This window comes from Centruroides sculpturatus, unplaced genomic scaffold (genome assembly GCF_000671375.1).
Source record: "Centruroides sculpturatus isolate CEXI.00-Female unplaced genomic scaffold, Cexi_2.0 scaffold2225, whole genome shotgun sequence".
NCBI lineage: Eukaryota > Metazoa > Arthropoda > Arachnida > Scorpiones > Buthidae > Centruroides > Centruroides sculpturatus.
Window position 1 is genome coordinate 41,440 of NW_019386418.1, and position 19,598 is coordinate 61,037.

Consider the following 19,598-nt stretch of genomic DNA (forward strand, 5'->3'; position numbering starts at 1 on the left):
TAAAAGGAATTTAATTTATTTTCGAATATTTTTGTCTTTGGCAATGTACTATTTCTTCTCAAATTACTGTAAACAGTTATAAAAATTTTATGTCAATTAAATTATTAAGAATAAAGGTATTTTTTGATAAATATCTTAAGTTTCAAACATTATAAATCTAAAATTTACAAAGATTTATTATCTATGTCATTATTTATATTCATTATTTATTTTTTATAAGTAATGATACTTTATCACAAACCTGCTTATCTTGCATGTAGGAAAATTTAAAAAATACATTTAGTTTTTTTTATTAAAATACACGAAATCATAAGATAATTAGATAATACGTATGAAAATTGTAACATATGTTCCTTCAAGATTCATAAATAGGTCAAAATAGTTCCAAAATCTGCCCAGTTTTTTGAACGTTTTTTATTAACGATTTCTTTTCCAACTGCTAAATTCGCATGATTCAAGAAGAATCATGCGAATTTAGCTGCTTATATTTTGCTTCATTCAATCTAAATATAAGCAGTTTAATGTGAAAATTGTGCCTCTTTGAGAGAGGATGATTTTTGTCCAGAACTTCAGATAAATGAAATGAGACACAGGTCAATTACAAATGAACATTTTTAATTACTTTTCTTATATCAAACACTAAAATTTAGGCGCATTCTCTGTGTTCGAGGCTAATTCGTGACTGTACCATTTGTTGTACTAATAAACATGATTTAATAACGAGAATTGACATCATATAATTCTGAATAATTTATTAAAATATCACAGTGAATAGCTTAGAAACTATAGGATAATGATTAAATTAATTTATGTGAATTTGAAAATATATAGATATATAAAAATACACTTTCCTATTTGATCTAATTCTTTACAACAAAAATTTATATCTCTTTTAGAAAATCTTACTTTAAAAATTTAACTTTTAAAAAAGATATTTAAAAATAACATTTTCGTTCTTCTTGAGCACAGCTCTTCAAAAATCTAGAATAATCCATGAAAACACAGCATAATAAATGTCATTTAAGAGTTTATTCTTACAAAAATCAAAGATCAACTTAATGAAAAATAATCAAAAAGAAATCTGTGAAATTTTTGAATGTTTTTACATCATTAAAAATGTTATAAATGATATTTAATTATGCAAAAAATCAAGTTATTTTTTGAGTAATCGTCTTTATAATTCACATAGGCTCTTTCAAATTATAGAGAAGGTATGATTAAAGAAACAGATTTTAAAAAGTGTTATAGTGTTGTTATATATTTTTTTAAAATAATAACTCATAATTATAGAATTTTAATAATTAATAAATTAACAATTACAAAAATAACGATACAGTTTAATACATCATATTTTAAGAGAGATGTACTGCATTTATAATGAAATTTTCTTTTCTAATGTTTATAATTTAGTATTTATAGATTTCTGTTTCTTCAATTTATTTTATTTTTAATTAAAATATTAAATAGAACATTCATTAAAAAGTTTTTAAATTATTAAAAGACTGAAGTTTTTCCTACCCACCATAATGCATCATTTATCATGAAATTTCAAGAATTATTAAATAGAAAACGTTCTTTCTAACTTTAAATCTTTTAGTAGGTATTAATAATGTAATTTAAGGGAGAATGGGATAATATTTTTCTTTGAGTTTGACACATTGATACCAGAATAGTATGGTAAATTGAATTGTAAGGTTAATAAAAGGTCAAATCTAAGCGTTATATAAAGAAAAAAATTAGTTCTGTAACAATTTAAATATAATTTTTTATATTTAAATTTTATAATTGAGCTATAACTTATCATATAAAAGGTATATTTAGATTTACAGCATTATTTTTTTGTAAATTTTGTTTGTACAACTACACATTTTCACACTCAGAAAAGAGTTAAATTTTTAAAACTATATGTAATTTAATTAAGCTTATTAAATAAAGAATTCATTACAGTGTAGCTGCACAATTTTATATTTTTATTTAAAAGTAATCTTCTAGAATAAATCTATAGAAATGACATTACATGAAATATTCAAAATATATAGAAGAAATTTTAAGAAGGAAGAAAAAGTATTTTTCTAAAATTCCATTGCAAATTGTCATAAAAATAAAATATTTATTCTTTCAATTATCCATTTAAAAGATAAATTGCTTTATTTTAAAAAAATATATTTTTTCTCTTAAATATTAAGGAAAATTATGTTCGATTTTTGCATTAATTTTAAATAAGAAGAATTAATTCATTTCATTTATCTTATATTGCATATTTAAGTAATCAGATTTTTTGAAATGCTACATTAATTTTTTTTATTTAAAATGAAAGAATGAAAAATATAATCTAACTATAAAGTATAATAATAATTATTTATTAATGAAATAAAAAAAATTAATTAATATTAAATTAATTATATTTGTTTCGTTTTAATTTACTAGATGGCACTACTAGCAACATGCTCTTAGCATTTTAATCATTATAATTATATTTTAAATATATTACAATTATTATTTTTTTTCCCCTATTTTCTAACATTGAAAATTTATTAAAGAATTTTTGAGCGTTTATTGTGTCTGAATGATATTGATCCATTAAAAATTGAATTTTCAGGTTATTAAAATCGATTTTACTTTCAAACTTTTATATTATTTAGCAACCGTGCAACCGGATAATCTAACAGATCCTTCGAGAAGATACAGAAGTCTTTCTTTCATCGTGCCAATATGCTGTGCTGCTGTTGTTTTGGTGGCTGTATCTGTTGCTGTTTTTTTATTGATATGCAGGAAACGTAGTCCAAGAATGACAAATCTCTATGAAGGTGAAGTCTGATATTAAATTTTTTAATTTTAATAAATGCATTTATATACAATAATTATTTTCAGTTTTTTTTTTTTCTCAAATTTTATGTTCTCCCTATTAAATTCACTTAAAATTCTCTTTAAAATTATAATTATGTCTACACAGACATAATTTTAAATGTTATACAGTATTAAATTACATTCATATCTTGTAATTATTTACAATAATTGAAATTATTTTTAAATTACAATGATACATATTACGAATAGTTTAATTATATTTATATTTTATTAAAAGGTTCAATTTTTTAAATTTAAAAATGGAGAAAATTTTTTAGAGAAATGAATATTTAAAAGAATTTCTACTTCTTAGTTAATAGCTGTGTAATTCTAAATATTAATTCTAAACAGTTATGATGCCAGGCTGCAATTTTTTATCATATTTTTAATGTATTTAATTTAAAATATATGCTCTACACTTCAAATTAGTATTGTCTTGTTCCTGTACATCATACTTTTCCTTTAACAATAGAGTCGTGCCGGTGCTATATCTAACACCTTTGAGGGGAAATTTTTAAATTTAAATAACATGACTTCCGATTTATATTGAAAGTTCGCATGTAGTTAATCTGGGAACCTCTTACTTCTAAGGTGTTCATTCCTGGTCTCGTCTTTCATCTATCTAACACTATTCGCGACATTAAGGACAGACAGACGGACAACAGTGGGAATTTATAGGTCTACAGTTTTTTTTCAAATTGCAAGCGTAATAATTTTAATAATTATAAAGAGATTGTATAAAAATTAAGATGAAAGTGCTGGTATATTAAATATTCTAGAAAATCATATTTTTCTATATCAATCATTCATTAACATTTCTAATTATTAAGATGCTAACCCAAATCAACTTATAATTGATGGCATCTCTTCTGTTATATACAGTAAAAGTAGTGTATATTTTGCAGCGATCACTCTTCTAAAAGAAACATTTTCTCCTTAACTGTTCTAGACTTGAACCACTACACTGATTTCTGTTAGTTGCCCTAGAAACTTAATATTAATCATATATTTGATAGTAAAAATAGTCCTTCTACTCTATAAGATTTACTCATTTTTTTAAAAAATTGTACTTTTTAATCTTTCTAATGTTCGTTTTGTTATTTTTTTTCAACAATTTTTCAACGTTTTAATCTAAAATTACGTTTTTTTATACTGACTTTTATAAATCGAATTACTTATAGCTTCTGGGAATTTCTATAATCGAATGGAATAAAAAATGTATGTAATTTATAAAATGACTAAAAAATATTTCAGAAGGATTATATTTACTAATCTTCTTATATAATTATAATTTTTAAATTTTAAATATATTTTTAACGTTATTGAAATTTTTAAAGTATATATATGTGATGTCCACTTGATAAATAAGTAAATTAATATACATTAAATTTCAAATATGTTTTTTTAAATCTAGGTGTTCGCCATTCTGAAGATCCAAAAACTGATGCACTAGCGATGGGAGAATTAGAGAAAACTTACGATCAAAATAGGGAATCTATTTACTTTCCAACACCTTATGCTACTAGTAACATCCCTTTTGCTGGAAGAGATGATGGAAGAGTCGATGGAGATAGATGTAGAAGTTTGAACAGACCAAACATCAGAGGAAATGAGCATCTTTATGACATACCCCAACCCCTTCGTGATGATATAGTAATGCCTCAGATATAACTTTATAAATCTTTTTATTTTATTTTATTTTTTCCTCAATTTTTTATCTGCTACTTCCAATACAAAATGATCATTACTGAAATGCTGCACGTCTATCCAATATCAAAATCTTGTTAGCAAGAAAATAGGATGGTCGTTGGTTTATTTCTTCAAAACTTAATTTAGAATTTGTTGGATATAAAATCCTTAATAACTTAAAATTGCTTTCTTCTGCTTCTACAGTCACAAATCTTGTAATTTTTACTCCATTTTTTAAATAATTCCTCAAATTAAAAAAAAAGTTTATATTCTAAAATTCTTAAAATGGCTCAAAATTAAAACACAAATAAATTAACTTAAAGTAAAATTTTAAAAAATTAAATTAATAGTTTTTCATTAAATTTACTTAATAATTTTTAAAATAAAATTTGATAAATTTAATATATTTTTTTCCTTATTTTTAAATTTCTAATTAAGTTCATTCTAGCAAAGAGGATTCATTAATTAAAGAACTCGAAACGTTGATTTAAGAGGAATAAATATTTAAAATATTAAATTCATTTACTTAAGATATTTAATAATTTAATTTAAAGTAATTTTTAGGATAATGTATTAATTGATAATTTAATATTTTAATGTTATTTAATCTGTTATTAAAGCTTTAAATTCGAATTATATTTTTAGAAACATGAAAAACATGATAAATCTAAACAGAATCGAGAATACGAAGAAGGTGATGCTAGATATGGATTTACAGATGTAATGCATCATGGTATTTAAAGAATTTTAATACTTTTAATAAAGAAAACCACAAATTTAATTCACTGCATGCTTACAATTCCTTATTAAATGATTTAATCTGGCAAATTATTATCTAGAAAATTTTGGTAATATTAATTTATAAACTTGTAATTATTTAGAAAAAAAACTAAATTGTAATCATTGTTACAGATAGACCTCACTCCACTCCATCTGCAAGTTGCGCTCAGTACAGCAAAATATTAAATGGAAATAGATGGTCCATTCCTGAAAGTAATGATAGGTAATGCATATTATCTACCATATATCAATTATATTCTGGAAATAAACAATTTATAAATGAAAAATTCAATGTTTTGGATACACAACTTGAAGATTATTAATTGTTAAAATGGTATAAAATTGAATTCCTGTCATAAAATCTAGAATTTAACGTATGTTTGTAAGTTCTTTCGCCTGATGTATATATGTATTTTATAATCAATATATCGAGAATTTTAAAACAGAGAAAACTATAAATCAATTTTTCGTATAAAATTAGGAGTATGAATGTATTATTTTCCAGTAGATGAATATAATTTATGAATTTATTGAAAATATTTGTCTTAAATTTATCGTATACGAAGGATTTTGAAATGTTATTTATAAAAATAGAAAAACTAAAGAAGCTAAGAAAGTTTTGATGTACTTTATAATAATTTTACATGGTTATACATAATATTTAATACTTAACTGTATGAAAATTCAAAATATTTTCACATTTATAATCCTCAGTCTTTCATGTTATTAATGAACCTTTTTATAAATTGTTAAAATTTAATTATAGAAAATTCATTTTGTAAGCAGTCTTTCAAGAAATAATTATTTAAAGAAGATTTTTAATCAAATATTTTATTATTACTTTGTAAGATTGAATGTATATACATAAGAATATAACTCCCAAACATCCTATAACCGTAAATTTTACTGTATCTCTTCAAATTACTTAAACATGTATTTAAAAAAGTTAATTACATTCTTCAATTTNGAACAAACACCGGTCGTGCGTCGCCAACATGGGTATCGGACCCATAGAAGGTTCACCGTGATATCAAATTGAGGGGAGGTGTCGATACTCTCGACGCATACCAATTTGACCCACTAGAGGGACCTACCCAATAACCAAACAAAAGGTTTTATGACCCTTTGTCTTAACCTGTTCCTTTGTTAGAACTACTGTCTGTCGACACGTGCGGACGTTCGTCCTACTGCCATGTAAAGACTTTTGTACATTAATTCATAGATTAAAGGAAGATACCTTAACCAGTTTAATATGTTTTCATCTGAGTGTCTCTCCACTGATTCTGAATTAACCACAAATAAATTTAAAGAAATAAATAGTTATTTTAAATTGAACTTTTTCCTGTTAAACAAAGATCTAAATCGAAGATAAGGAATTTTTGACAGAGAGAAGTTACTTTTATAACTGTTAAAATGTTAGAAAGCCATATCTTTATATTGTTTATTCCTCAATATCAATGTTTAGTGAAGTTTTATATATATTTATTTTATATTATAATTTTAATAAACGACAATTTATGCTCATAGAATTGTTTCTTTGTTTACTTTGCAGTCTTCTAAGAAAATTGTTATTTTTATTCAATCTTATATAACAAAAAGCAAAATCGATTAAATGATATAAAAATAAGTTTTTAAAAATTTTATACTAAAATACATAAAAATATTTTTTAAATGTTAATTACATATTATGAGATTTTTTTATTTTGTAATAAAAATAAGAAAAACTGTTTCCGGATAAATGATGAATTTTTGCTCTATAAGTACATTTACAGATACAGAATATATTCTACTTTAAATTCATTTGTTTAATGTTTATGATCTAGCTATAAATTATATTTCATAAATTAGAAAAGTGTGCAGTATCTTTAATATCTCTGAAGCTTACTAATGGAAAATCTCCTGACCTTAGATGAAAAAAAAAAAATTAAGAAAAACATGAAGTAATTGATTTTGATTAAATTACTTTACCTTTCTTAATAAAAGTTTACCGCTTCCGACTTTAATTTTGTTCAGAGAACATTAATGATGTAGTTAAAGAAAAATAAGGTAATGTTTTTGTTTTAATTTATCGTATTCTTTCATTTGTCATGCATCAATGGGGAAACTTTACTAGTCGTCTGTACTAAATCTCCAGATGTACAGTATACTTAAACAAAAAAATTTAAATTAAAAAAATTAATAAATAATAAATAAATAGCTCTTCAAAAATCTAGAATAATCCATGAAAACACAGCATAATAAATGTCATTTAAGAGTTTATTCTTACAAAAATCAAAGATCAACTTAATGAAAAATAATCAAAAAGAAATCTGTGAAATTTTTGAATGTTTTTACATCATTAAAAATGTTATAAATGATATTTAATTATGCAAAAAATCAAGTTATTTTTTGAGTAATCGTCTTTATAATTCACATAGGCTCTTTCAAATTATAGAGAAGGTATGATTAAAGAAACAGATTTTAAAAAGTGTTATAGTGTTGTTATATATTTTTTTAAAATAATAACTCATAATTATAGAATTTTAATAATTAATAAATTAACAATTACAAAAATAACGATACAGTTTAATACATCATATTTTAAGAGAGATGTACTGCATTTATAATGAAATTTTCTTTTCTAATGTTTATAATTTAGTATTTATAGATTTCTGTTTCTTCAATTTATTTTATTTTTAATTAAAATATTAAATAGAACATTCATTAAAAAGTTTTTAAATTATTAAAAGACTGAAGTTTTTCCTACCCACCATAATGCATCATTTATCATGAAATTTCAAGAATTATTAAATAGAAAACGTTCTTTCTAACTTTAAATCTTTTAGTAGGTATTAATAATGTAATTTAAGGGAGAATGGGATAATATTTTTCTTTGAGTTTGACACATTGATACCAGAATAGTATGGTAAATTGAATTGTAAGGTTAATAAAAGGTCAAATCTAAGCGTTATATAAAGAAAAAAATTAGTTCTGTAACAATTTAAATATAATTTTTTATATTTAAATTTTATAATTGAGCTATAACTTATCATATAAAAGGTATATTTAGATTTACAGCATTATTTTTTTGTAAATTTTGTTTGTACAACTACACATTTTCACACTCAGAAAAGAGTTAAATTTTTAAAACTATATGTAATTTAATTAAGCTTATTAAATAAAGAATTCATTACAGTGTAGCTGCACAATTTTATATTTTTATTTAAAAGTAATCTTCTAGAATAAATCTATAGAAATGACATTACATGAAATATTCAAAATATATAGAAGAAATTTTAAGAAGGAAGAAAAAGTATTTTTCTAAAATTCCATTGCAAATTGTCATAAAAATAAAATATTTATTCTTTCAATTATCCATTTAAAAGATAAATTGCTTTATTTTAAAAAAATATATTTTTTCTCTTAAATATTAAGGAAAATTATGTTCGATTTTTGCATTAATTTTAAATAAGAAGAATTAATTCATTTCATTTATCTTATATTGCATATTTAAGTAATCAGATTTTTTGAAATGCTACATTAATTTTTTTTATTTAAAATGAAAGAATGAAAAATATAATCTAACTATAAAGTATAATAATAATTATTTATTAATGAAATAAAAAAAATTAATTAATATTAAATTAATTATATTTGTTTCGTTTTAATTTACTAGATGGCACTACTAGCAACATGCTCTTAGCATTTTAATCATTATAATTATATTTTAAATATATTACAATTATTATTTTTTTTCCCCTATTTTCTAACATTGAAAATTTATTAAAGAATTTTTGAGCGTTTATTGTGTCTGAATGATATTGATCCATTAAAAATTGAATTTTCAGGTTATTAAAATCGATTTTACTTTCAAACTTTTATATTATTTAGCAACCGTGCAACCGGATAATCTAACAGATCCTTCGAGAAGATACAGAAGTCTTTCTTTCATCGTGCCAATATGCTGTGCTGCTGTTGTTTTGGTGGCTGTATCTGTTGCTGTTTTTTTATTGATATGCAGGAAACGTAGTCCAAGAATGACAAATCTCTATGAAGGTGAAGTCTGATATTAAATTTTTTAATTTTAATAAATGCATTTATATACAATAATTATTTTCAGTTTTTTTTTTTTCTCAAATTTTATGTTCTCCCTATTAAATTCACTTAAAATTCTCTTTAAAATTATAATTATGTCTACACAGACATAATTTTAAATGTTATACAGTATTAAATTACATTCATATCTTGTAATTATTTACAATAATTGAAATTATTTTTAAATTACAATGATACATATTACGAATAGTTTAATTATATTTATATTTTATTAAAAGGTTCAATTTTTTAAATTTAAAAATGGAGAAAATTTTTTAGAGAAATGAATATTTAAAAGAATTTCTACTTCTTAGTTAATAGCTGTGTAATTCTAAATATTAATTCTAAACAGTTATGATGCCAGGCTGCAATTTTTTATCATATTTTTAATGTATTTAATTTAAAATATATGCTCTACACTTCAAATTAGTATTGTCTTGTTCCTGTACATCATACTTTTCCTTTAACAATAGAGTCGTGCCGGTGCTATATCTAACACCTTTGAGGGGAAATTTTTAAATTTAAATAACATGACTTCCGATTTATATTGAAAGTTCGCATGTAGTTAATCTGGGAACCTCTTACTTCTAAGGTGTTCATTCCTGGTCTCGTCTTTCATCTATCTAACACTATTCGCGACATTAAGGACAGACAGACGGACAACAGTGGGAATTTATAGGTCTACAGTTTTTTTTCAAATTGCAAGCGTAATAATTTTAATAATTATAAAGAGATTGTATAAAAATTAAGATGAAAGTGCTGGTATATTAAATATTCTAGAAAATCATATTTTTCTATATCAATCATTCATTAACATTTCTAATTATTAAGATGCTAACCCAAATCAACTTATAATTGATGGCATCTCTTCTGTTATATACAGTAAAAGTAGTGTATATTTTGCAGCGATCACTCTTCTAAAAGAAACATTTTCTCCTTAACTGTTCTAGACTTGAACCACTACACTGATTTCTGTTAGTTGCCCTAGAAACTTAATATTAATCATATATTTGATAGTAAAAATAGTCCTTCTACTCTATAAGATTTACTCATTTTTTTAAAAAATTGTACTTTTTAATCTTTCTAATGTTCGTTTTGTTATTTTTTTTCAACAATTTTTCAACGTTTTAATCTAAAATTACGTTTTTTTATACTGACTTTTATAAATCGAATTACTTATAGCTTCTGGGAATTTCTATAATCGAATGGAATAAAAAATGTATGTAATTTATAAAATGACTAAAAAATATTTCAGAAGGATTATATTTACTAATCTTCTTATATAATTATAATTTTTAAATTTTAAATATATTTTTAACGTTATTGAAATTTTTAAAGTATATATATGTGATGTCCACTTGATAAATAAGTAAATTAATATACATTAAATTTCAAATATGTTTTTTTAAATCTAGGTGTTCGCCATTCTGAAGATCCAAAAACTGATGCACTAGCGATGGGAGAATTAGAGAAAACTTACGATCAAAATAGGGAATCTATTTACTTTCCAACACCTTATGCTACTAGTAACATCCCTTTTGCTGGAAGAGATGATGGAAGAGTCGATGGAGATAGATGTAGAAGTTTGAACAGACCAAACATCAGAGGAAATGAGCATCTTTATGACATACCCCAACCCCTTCGTGATGATATAGTAATGCCTCAGATATAACTTTATAAATCTTTTTATTTTATTTTATTTTTTCCTCAATTTTTTATCTGCTACTTCCAATACAAAATGATCATTACTGAAATGCTGCACGTCTATCCAATATCAAAATCTTGTTAGCAAGAAAATAGGATGGTCGTTGGTTTATTTCTTCAAAACTTAATTTAGAATTTGTTGGATATAAAATCCTTAATAACTTAAAATTGCTTTCTTCTGCTTCTACAGTCACAAATCTTGTAATTTTTACTCCATTTTTTAAATAATTCCTCAAATTAAAAAAAAAGTTTATATTCTAAAATTCTTAAAATGGCTCAAAATTAAAACACAAATAAATTAACTTAAAGTAAAATTTTAAAAAATTAAATTAATAGTTTTTCATTAAATTTACTTAATAATTTTTAAAATAAAATTTGATAAATTTAATATATTTTTTTCCTTATTTTTAAATTTCTAATTAAGTTCATTCTAGCAAAGAGGATTCATTAATTAAAGAACTCGAAACGTTGATTTAAGAGGAATAAATATTTAAAATATTAAATTCATTTACTTAAGATATTTAATAATTTAATTTAAAGTAATTTTTAGGATAATGTATTAATTGATAATTTAATATTTTAATGTTATTTAATCTGTTATTAAAGCTTTAAATTCGAATTATATTTTTAGAAACATGAAAAACATGATAAATCTAAACAGAATCGAGAATACGAAGAAGGTGATGCTAGATATGGATTTACAGATGTAATGCATCATGGTATTTAAAGAATTTTAATACTTTTAATAAAGAAAACCACAAATTTAATTCACTGCATGCTTACAATTCCTTATTAAATGATTTAATCTGGCAAATTATTATCTAGAAAATTTTGGTAATATTAATTTATAAACTTGTAATTATTTAGAAAAAAAACTAAATTGTAATCATTGTTACAGATAGACCTCACTCCACTCCATCTGCAAGTTGCGCTCAGTACAGCAAAATATTAAATGGAAATAGATGGTCCATTCCTGAAAGTAATGATAGGTAATGCATATTATCTACCATATATCAATTATATTCTGGAAATAAACAATTTATAAATGAAAAATTCAATGTTTTGGATACACAACTTGAAGATTATTAATTGTTAAAATGGTATAAAATTGAATTCCTGTCATAAAATCTAGAATTTAACGTATGTTTGTAAGTTCTTTCGCCTGATGTATATATGTATTTTATAATCAATATATCGAGAATTTTAAAACAGAGAAAACTATAAATCAATTTTTCGTATAAAATTAGGAGTATGAATGTATTATTTTCCAGTAGATGAATATAATTTATGAATTTATTGAAAATATTTGTCTTAAATTTATCGTATACGAAGGATTTTGAAATGTTATTTATAAAAATAGAAAAACTAAAGAAGCTAAGAAAGTTTTGATGTACTTTATAATAATTTTACATGGTTATACATAATATTTAATACTTAACTGTATGAAAATTCAAAATATTTTCACATTTATAATCCTCAGTCTTTCATGTTATTAATGAACCTTTTTATAAATTGTTAAAATTTAATTATAGAAAATTCATTTTGTAAGCAGTCTTTCAAGAAATAATTATTTAAAGAAGATTTTTAATCAAATATTTTATTATTACTTTGTAAGATTGAATGTATATACATAAGAATATAACTCCCAAACATCCTATAACCGTAAATTTTACTGTATCTCTTCAAATTACTTAAACATGTATTTAAAAAAGTTAATTACATTCTTCAATTTTTTTTAATTAAAAAATAATCAGCTGATGAACTTTTTCATGATTAGGATTAAATTTTATAACGTTTTTCTTTATTAAAATGAAATAAAATATAATGAAAATTCATTTATCTTAAGATGGCAGAGCATTAAAGAAGAGATACCCGTTACGCATCATCCCCTTCTCGTGGATGGAAGTGAACTTTCTGACGCTGAATGTGATCGAGAATATAAGTTTTCATCAGGAAATGGTAATTTTTTTTCTTATCTCTGTACGGCTTACTTATTTTTTTAATATAACGAAGAGCTTAACTTTTTTGAATACAGGTAATTTTAACAAAAGCCAAGCTGCAATACGGTGTTAACAATGTAAGCATTGTAATGAAATTCTTGCAACACCAATAAAATAACGAACATTTAATTAAAAAAAAAATAATAGTAATTTAATAACATAATTATAAAATATTTTAAGTTACAATAAAAGTAAGTATTATATAAGAGAAATTATAAAAGTAATCTCTACGTTAATTAATTTTAATGCATTTACAAGTGATACTTCTAAACATATTGTTAACATTGTGAATATGTTGTGAAATTCTCTTTCAACATATATAATTTAGAAAGAACTGTTTTACTAGATAAATTCTGTTTAATAATTCTGTGTCTGACTCATTATAGCTAAGAGCTAACCTCAACTAGAGAAACATGAAATCCTAGTTAACTTTATCTGGGATTCCATTTTGGTATCCATTAAATAGGAAATAATGATTAGTCGAAGATTCTAGTAGTCTACATAAAAGAAATATTTGTAAACGACGTCGGAAAACACGTACATTACGTTGTTTAATAGGAGCATTAACAGTTTTTTTTACGATTGTTTTGATATGCACATATAAATTGCAGAATCGTTTAATGTAAAAAGTAAATTCTCGCCATCATAAAGAACCCCCCAGAAAATTGCCTTTTGTATAAAAAAGTATTTTAAATTTTCAATTTTCTACCTGTAAATTTAAATGCAATTTACTTTGCTGAATAATTTTATCGGAAAAATTTCTAAGAAATTAATCTTCAATGATTAAAACATTATAAAATGATTTATACGTCGACGAAATTAAATATTTTTTTTAAAAATTATTTTTATTTATGTAATTCTGTAGACAAATTTCAAATTAATTAAGTTTTAATGTCTGTGAATCATGTTTAAATGTTAAAATAAGTTTTAAAATGTTAATAATATTTTAATTAAATAGAATTAAACATTTTTTTTTTCTGAAAATAGGGGAGAATGTATATAATTAAATATAACTCTAGTACGATCTTGAAATTAATTATACAAATTTTATATTTATTAGTGATTTTCCGAAAGGATCATAAAGATATTCAGAAGAAAATGTTCTTTTATTCTATATAAAATACATGCATTATCAATATTAACAGTTTAATTTGTACTTGGATTATTTCTTTCTTTTATTTTCTAGTTGAGGATAAAATTGTAAATCTCCAGCTTCACTTTAGTTTGATTAAAATGATAAAAACCTGAGAAGAATTTATTAAGACACACGCTCTTTATAAAACCATTTCTGAATAATTAAGCAGAATTGTAAGGAAAATAACGTAAAAAATGTATATATATATATATAAAACGACGTCATTTTTATTTAATTGAATTATAATAATTTAATTCCTTACGTATATTATAAAGTTACGAATTAACGTTGAAGATTTGTTATTTTTATGTTCTCAGCAAACAACTTCACTATTTTTAATTTTATATTAATAAAATCAAGAAAATTATTATTTTAAAACAGAAAAGATGTAAGAAAGACAAATAACTTTTAGCACTTGAGACAGAAAGTTAAAAAAAAATCCATTAACTGTGATGTTTACTGTTATTCTAGGTGAATTTGCTGACGTAATTCAATTGCAAAAGCGACGATGTACCCATTACATTATGCTTTCTCCTCTGTTTTTATAGCTTTTTCTGCAAACAGGAGATTAAAAATAAATATCTTTAAACATGAAAAAATTAAATAATTGTTAAAACTTATCCAATTATAAAATTAATTCTTTTTTAACGACTTTGTGTATTATGAAAACATTTTTTTCATCTTCCATTTCTCTCCTCCACTCTGTTCTTTTTTTAATATGAGTTTTGTTTGGATAATAACATTTATTGCCAAATTTTATACTTTTATCTGGTGTCACTTTCCATTTCAGTACGAGTTACTTCCAGAATCCAATTTCTGAACTCCTATTCTTCGAATTTTTAGGGGAATTCCGATCGTATCCCTTGATTAGCTGACTGTCGACCAATTTGAAAAATTTGTACTCACTGATGTTAATCTTTAACTAAAGTTAATTCAGTTAGTGTCACAATATATAGGGCACGTAAATGTTTTAAAGGCATATAAAACTAAATAAATAAATAAATAATCAGCTCTTGAAGAGATTTTCAATTGTTTCTAAATTTTTATCTTATTCTTTATGAATTTCTATTAAATTATCATCTTATTCTTTATGAATTTCTATTAAATTATCATTTAAAATTTTATAACATAGCTCAATTTAGTTGTATTTCTATCAATCTTTTATAATTTTCTTTATTTGCAACTTTTTTAATATATTTTTACTCAATGATTGATTTTATTTTGGTTATTTTGAATACATCCTCAACGTTGCAAATATGCAAAAAATAATCTATTCGGTTGTATCTCATTCAGTAGTCACGATCTTATTATCAAATATAACAAAAAAATTATAAGTCTGTAGATAAATATATACAAATTTATAAACTACTCTAGAACTAGAATAAGAAGTTCTTCCCATAAGAAAAACTATCGTAGAATTCCAAAAATTTACTTATTTCTGGGAATAAAATAAGGAAATTGGCATAAAAATTAATGCATTTCCAAAATAAAATTCCAGTGATCGAACTTATAATAATTTTCGTTTATTTAAAGCTAAATTGTGCGTAATTATCATGTTCGATTTTCTATAGTTTCTTTAAAAATTAATTATAGTGTTTACTAATATTACTAAAAGACTAATTAGAATTTTTCTTTAAAGTATACAAAAGTTGATTTTATTTATTTTTTGTCCAAGAGTTAATTTGTCCTGCATAATTATTAAAGGCTAAGCCAATAATAAGAGCTATATAATTTACGAAGAGCGATCGATTTATTAACTTCAAGAAGAATTTCTAATAAGAAACTGCATCCATCTGGAGGACATTCGAGGAAATAATACTTTTATTCGATATTTTTGTGCCAATATCTTTCACAATAACAATTGTTTTAAGCAAATTATTGGATTTTTAAATGAAAATTTTATAATATTTTTATAAATTATTAATTAAAATCGACGTGATACGAAATGAAACTTTTTTTGTATAAATTAAATTATTAAATTTATATTTGCTTCTCATTGATTACTGATTCTCTATTTAAGAAATTTACGAATAAAATACAATTATTTAATTATTAAACTAGGTATAAAAACAACAGTATTGCTACAGTCCAATTGGTAATTTTGAAGTCCAAGAGATCTTATCAAGACGTCCAGAAGAAGAAAGTTCATTTCTTTTTTTCCAGAAGGATCATTTAATTATGAATGTAATTGGATTAATGTGAAAATAAATTAGTATCTTTACTCTTCATCTGTAACATCTGTCAAATTTTAATCGCATACCCCAATATGTACAGATGTAAATTGTGTTTCAAATTCAAAAAAAAAACTGTGAATAAATGCGTAGATTTTATAGAAAATTATGTTTATCGATTGCTTATATATATAAAAATTTATCAAATAAATTAAATTATTTATTACACGATTTATAATAATTATTTTGATAGTAACTGTGTTGTCCAGACACTATAAAATGGGGACACAGCCGAGATACTTCGCCCCCTTTCAGAGGGCCTCGTATGTGCTGTCCTGGCGCCTACGAGGTTTAGAGGGCCCATCAGAGGGAAAGAATGAAAAATATTTGTCAGTTTTGTGTTTTTTTCTTTTCCAAATAATGAAATAACTTTGGTTGTTGGCTAATTTTTAAACTATATATTTTTTTTCACTTTAAAATCATTATGTTATTTTTTATTTGTATAAATAGGATCTCCCGAAAATGCTCTTCGTTCCGACAGCTCTCCATTCTCTTGAATTCACTGGTGCTGCCATCTGTCAGTTTTCATTAAAACTAAACATTTACAAATATTTTAAAAAGTTTAACATTTACTACTTATATTAAACATTATGTAAATCATAAATTATATAAAATAAATCATAAATTTCCTATATAATTAACTAAACATTAATGGCAATTATTACTAACATTGAAATTTACCAATCCATTTCATTAAATCGTATAAACATAATACGAATAATTTAATCACTTAATTTGTATTATGGTACTAGTTAGATTTATTATTCACTTACCATAAGTAACTTACAGGAATTTAATTCTATATAAATTAATTTTAACAGGATTTTACACATTTCACCAACTATCTTAACTAATAGCAAATATACTTTTACAAAAAAAATACTTATTGTAAATAGAAAAATATATTTGATAAAACTTTAATATATATATATATATTAAAGTTAAGATAGATATTTTAGAAAAATCTTTAAAATTGATTTTGGCTTGGGTTATTGTTTCAAACTAAAAGATAAAAATAGAGAAAAGTATCTTCTGAAACAAAAGGAAATATGAGACTTTTCAATAGCAGTAACTGTAAACCCTGTTTATAAAGAAATATGTGTAAAGTAGATACATTTTATAAAATATCCGAAAATTGCAGTAAACATAGAAAAATATGGAGTTATGATTTGATCAGTTCGTAAAAAAAAAAAAACAAAAACAAAAATTGCATACATAAAAGAAAAATTTATTTAATTTGACTTTAAAATTTAATTATTTCTACTTTCAAATTTTAAAATAATTAATTGTGTACATGATTTATATAATTATAATTTAAGTTATATGGTTTTATAATTTTATACAGTAATTATTATACATTTATTCATACAGGGGTGTACATAGGGAAGAGCAGAGAATCGTTTTCCTTTTCTTTTCTAAATATTAAAAATAAATAAATAAATCATAACAAAAATAATATAAATATATTTGTCTCCAGATTATCTACAAAAAAATAATTTTTATGCGTAGATCAGACTGTATGCACCTCTTAAAATAACTTATACAAGATACATCTCTGCATTCACATCTATACATTGAGATTTTTAAATAAAGTTGAATAATCAAGAAAATTAATATTGCTACATATTTTGATATAAAAAGAACATATTTAATAACGCAAACAACTGTCTTTCATTAAATATTTCTCAAATAATAATGAATGAAAATAGTCTGATTGTACAGATACAAACATTTCTAAGGAGCTCATCTTATATTACATCTACACTAATATTAATTAAATTGGAAGGATTTTCTCTGTTATTTATATAATTTGACAGTCTCCATTTTCTTTAAATTGATTTATGTTGTGACCTCATTTGAAAGTAATCTAATTTTAGAGAAATTTTCTTAATCCACTTCTATTTCTCTCTTGAATTAATCGAGATATTTTTAAATCTATTTTATAAAATTTAATTTTAAGTAATTATTTACTATAGATTTAAGCTGAGTAACTGACGTTATTGTTTATAAAATAATTTCTTTTATGCCTAAAAGAACAATTTTTCAACTTAATAAAAGAATTTAATTATGTTTCTAGAATTTATTTTTAAAGTTAATCAAAGATTTAATCACTATTATAAACAAATACAATTTATACTTGAGAAGACAGATTATAAGTGATTAGCAGACGAAAATTAAGAAATAAAATTATAATTTAATTTAATAAACTATATTATAAAGAAATTAGAATGGATCTGATGCTATTTCTGAATGAGAAATTCTAGATATTATTTATTAATATGAGACTTCTATTCAAAACAATATAATATAATAATATACTATAGTAAATTTCTTGCTCCTAATACACGAAATTTATGATATACTATTAAATTTACTACAATGTTTATATTAAACTATGAAATATGATAAAGATCCATAACTTTATCCTATTTAACCTATATTTAAAGTAAAATTATAATTTTAGATTAGATCTAAGTTCAATCCAATTAGATTAAACTGAAGATGCTGGATGTAAAAAAAGTATTTGTGCTTCTAACGGTCAATCTTATCTTGTAATAAACTTATATCTAATATTTCTGACTTATAGGATCAATGTTTTTTAATAACTGCATAAAATGTAATTTAATCATTTTACTCCTTAAATATAATAAAACACTTAAAATTCTTGCAATACTTGATATTTTTCCGCATCCTTTGTACAGTCTGTATATAAACTTTGGTGACAATTCGCTTATTATTTATAACTACGGAGTCTAAATGGGAAAACTTTAATTATGACCATTCTGCATTAAGAATAAAACTATTTAATAAATATTTTTAAAATAGAAAAGAGAATAAAAGAGATTTTTTAATTCTGAAATTAAAGATTGAAAATTGAATATTATTTTTACAAAGATCTTTTAAAATGTATAAAATATAAAGATTATTAAATTTCTAAAATTTCAAGTAAATTTGAGCTTCTTAAACTGAAAATAAATTTAAAGTGGTCAATAAAAAGATTGATATCGATCTACACTCAGTTGAAAACAAGAAAATTTACGATGGAAAAGTTCATATAATTGAAGTCTGATACACTCCGGATAAAATCTTGTATTTTATAATAACATATCTTGTAAAACTTTCTTATAATTATACATT

The 19,598-nt window shown here is 22.9% G+C and overlaps 1 protein-coding gene across 1 annotated transcript in view; it reads left to right on the top strand.

The window, feature by feature from the left end:
* LOC111614907 (Down syndrome cell adhesion molecule-like protein Dscam2) overlaps window positions 1-16,625 on the top strand; it is a gene marked incomplete at its 5' end in the record, with an annotated part of 57,237 nt that extends 40,612 nt beyond the window's left edge. The window contains 11 exons of the mRNA XM_023356279.1: window positions 2,643-2,807; window positions 4,262-4,500; window positions 5,182-5,269; window positions 5,449-5,539; window positions 9,085-9,143; window positions 9,187-9,351; window positions 10,806-11,044; window positions 11,726-11,813; window positions 11,993-12,083; window positions 12,941-13,053; window positions 16,291-16,625. Of these exons, the coding sequence (XP_023212047.1) occupies window positions 2,643-2,807; window positions 4,262-4,500; window positions 5,182-5,269; window positions 5,449-5,539; window positions 9,085-9,143; window positions 9,187-9,351; window positions 10,806-11,044; window positions 11,726-11,813; window positions 11,993-12,083; window positions 12,941-13,053; window positions 16,291-16,328 (1,376 nt within the window). The remainder of the gene's footprint in view (window positions 1-2,642; window positions 2,808-4,261; window positions 4,501-5,181; window positions 5,270-5,448; window positions 5,540-9,084; window positions 9,144-9,186; window positions 9,352-10,805; window positions 11,045-11,725; window positions 11,814-11,992; window positions 12,084-12,940; window positions 13,054-16,290) is intronic.
* Between the last annotated feature and the right edge of the window lie 2,973 nt (window positions 16,626-19,598).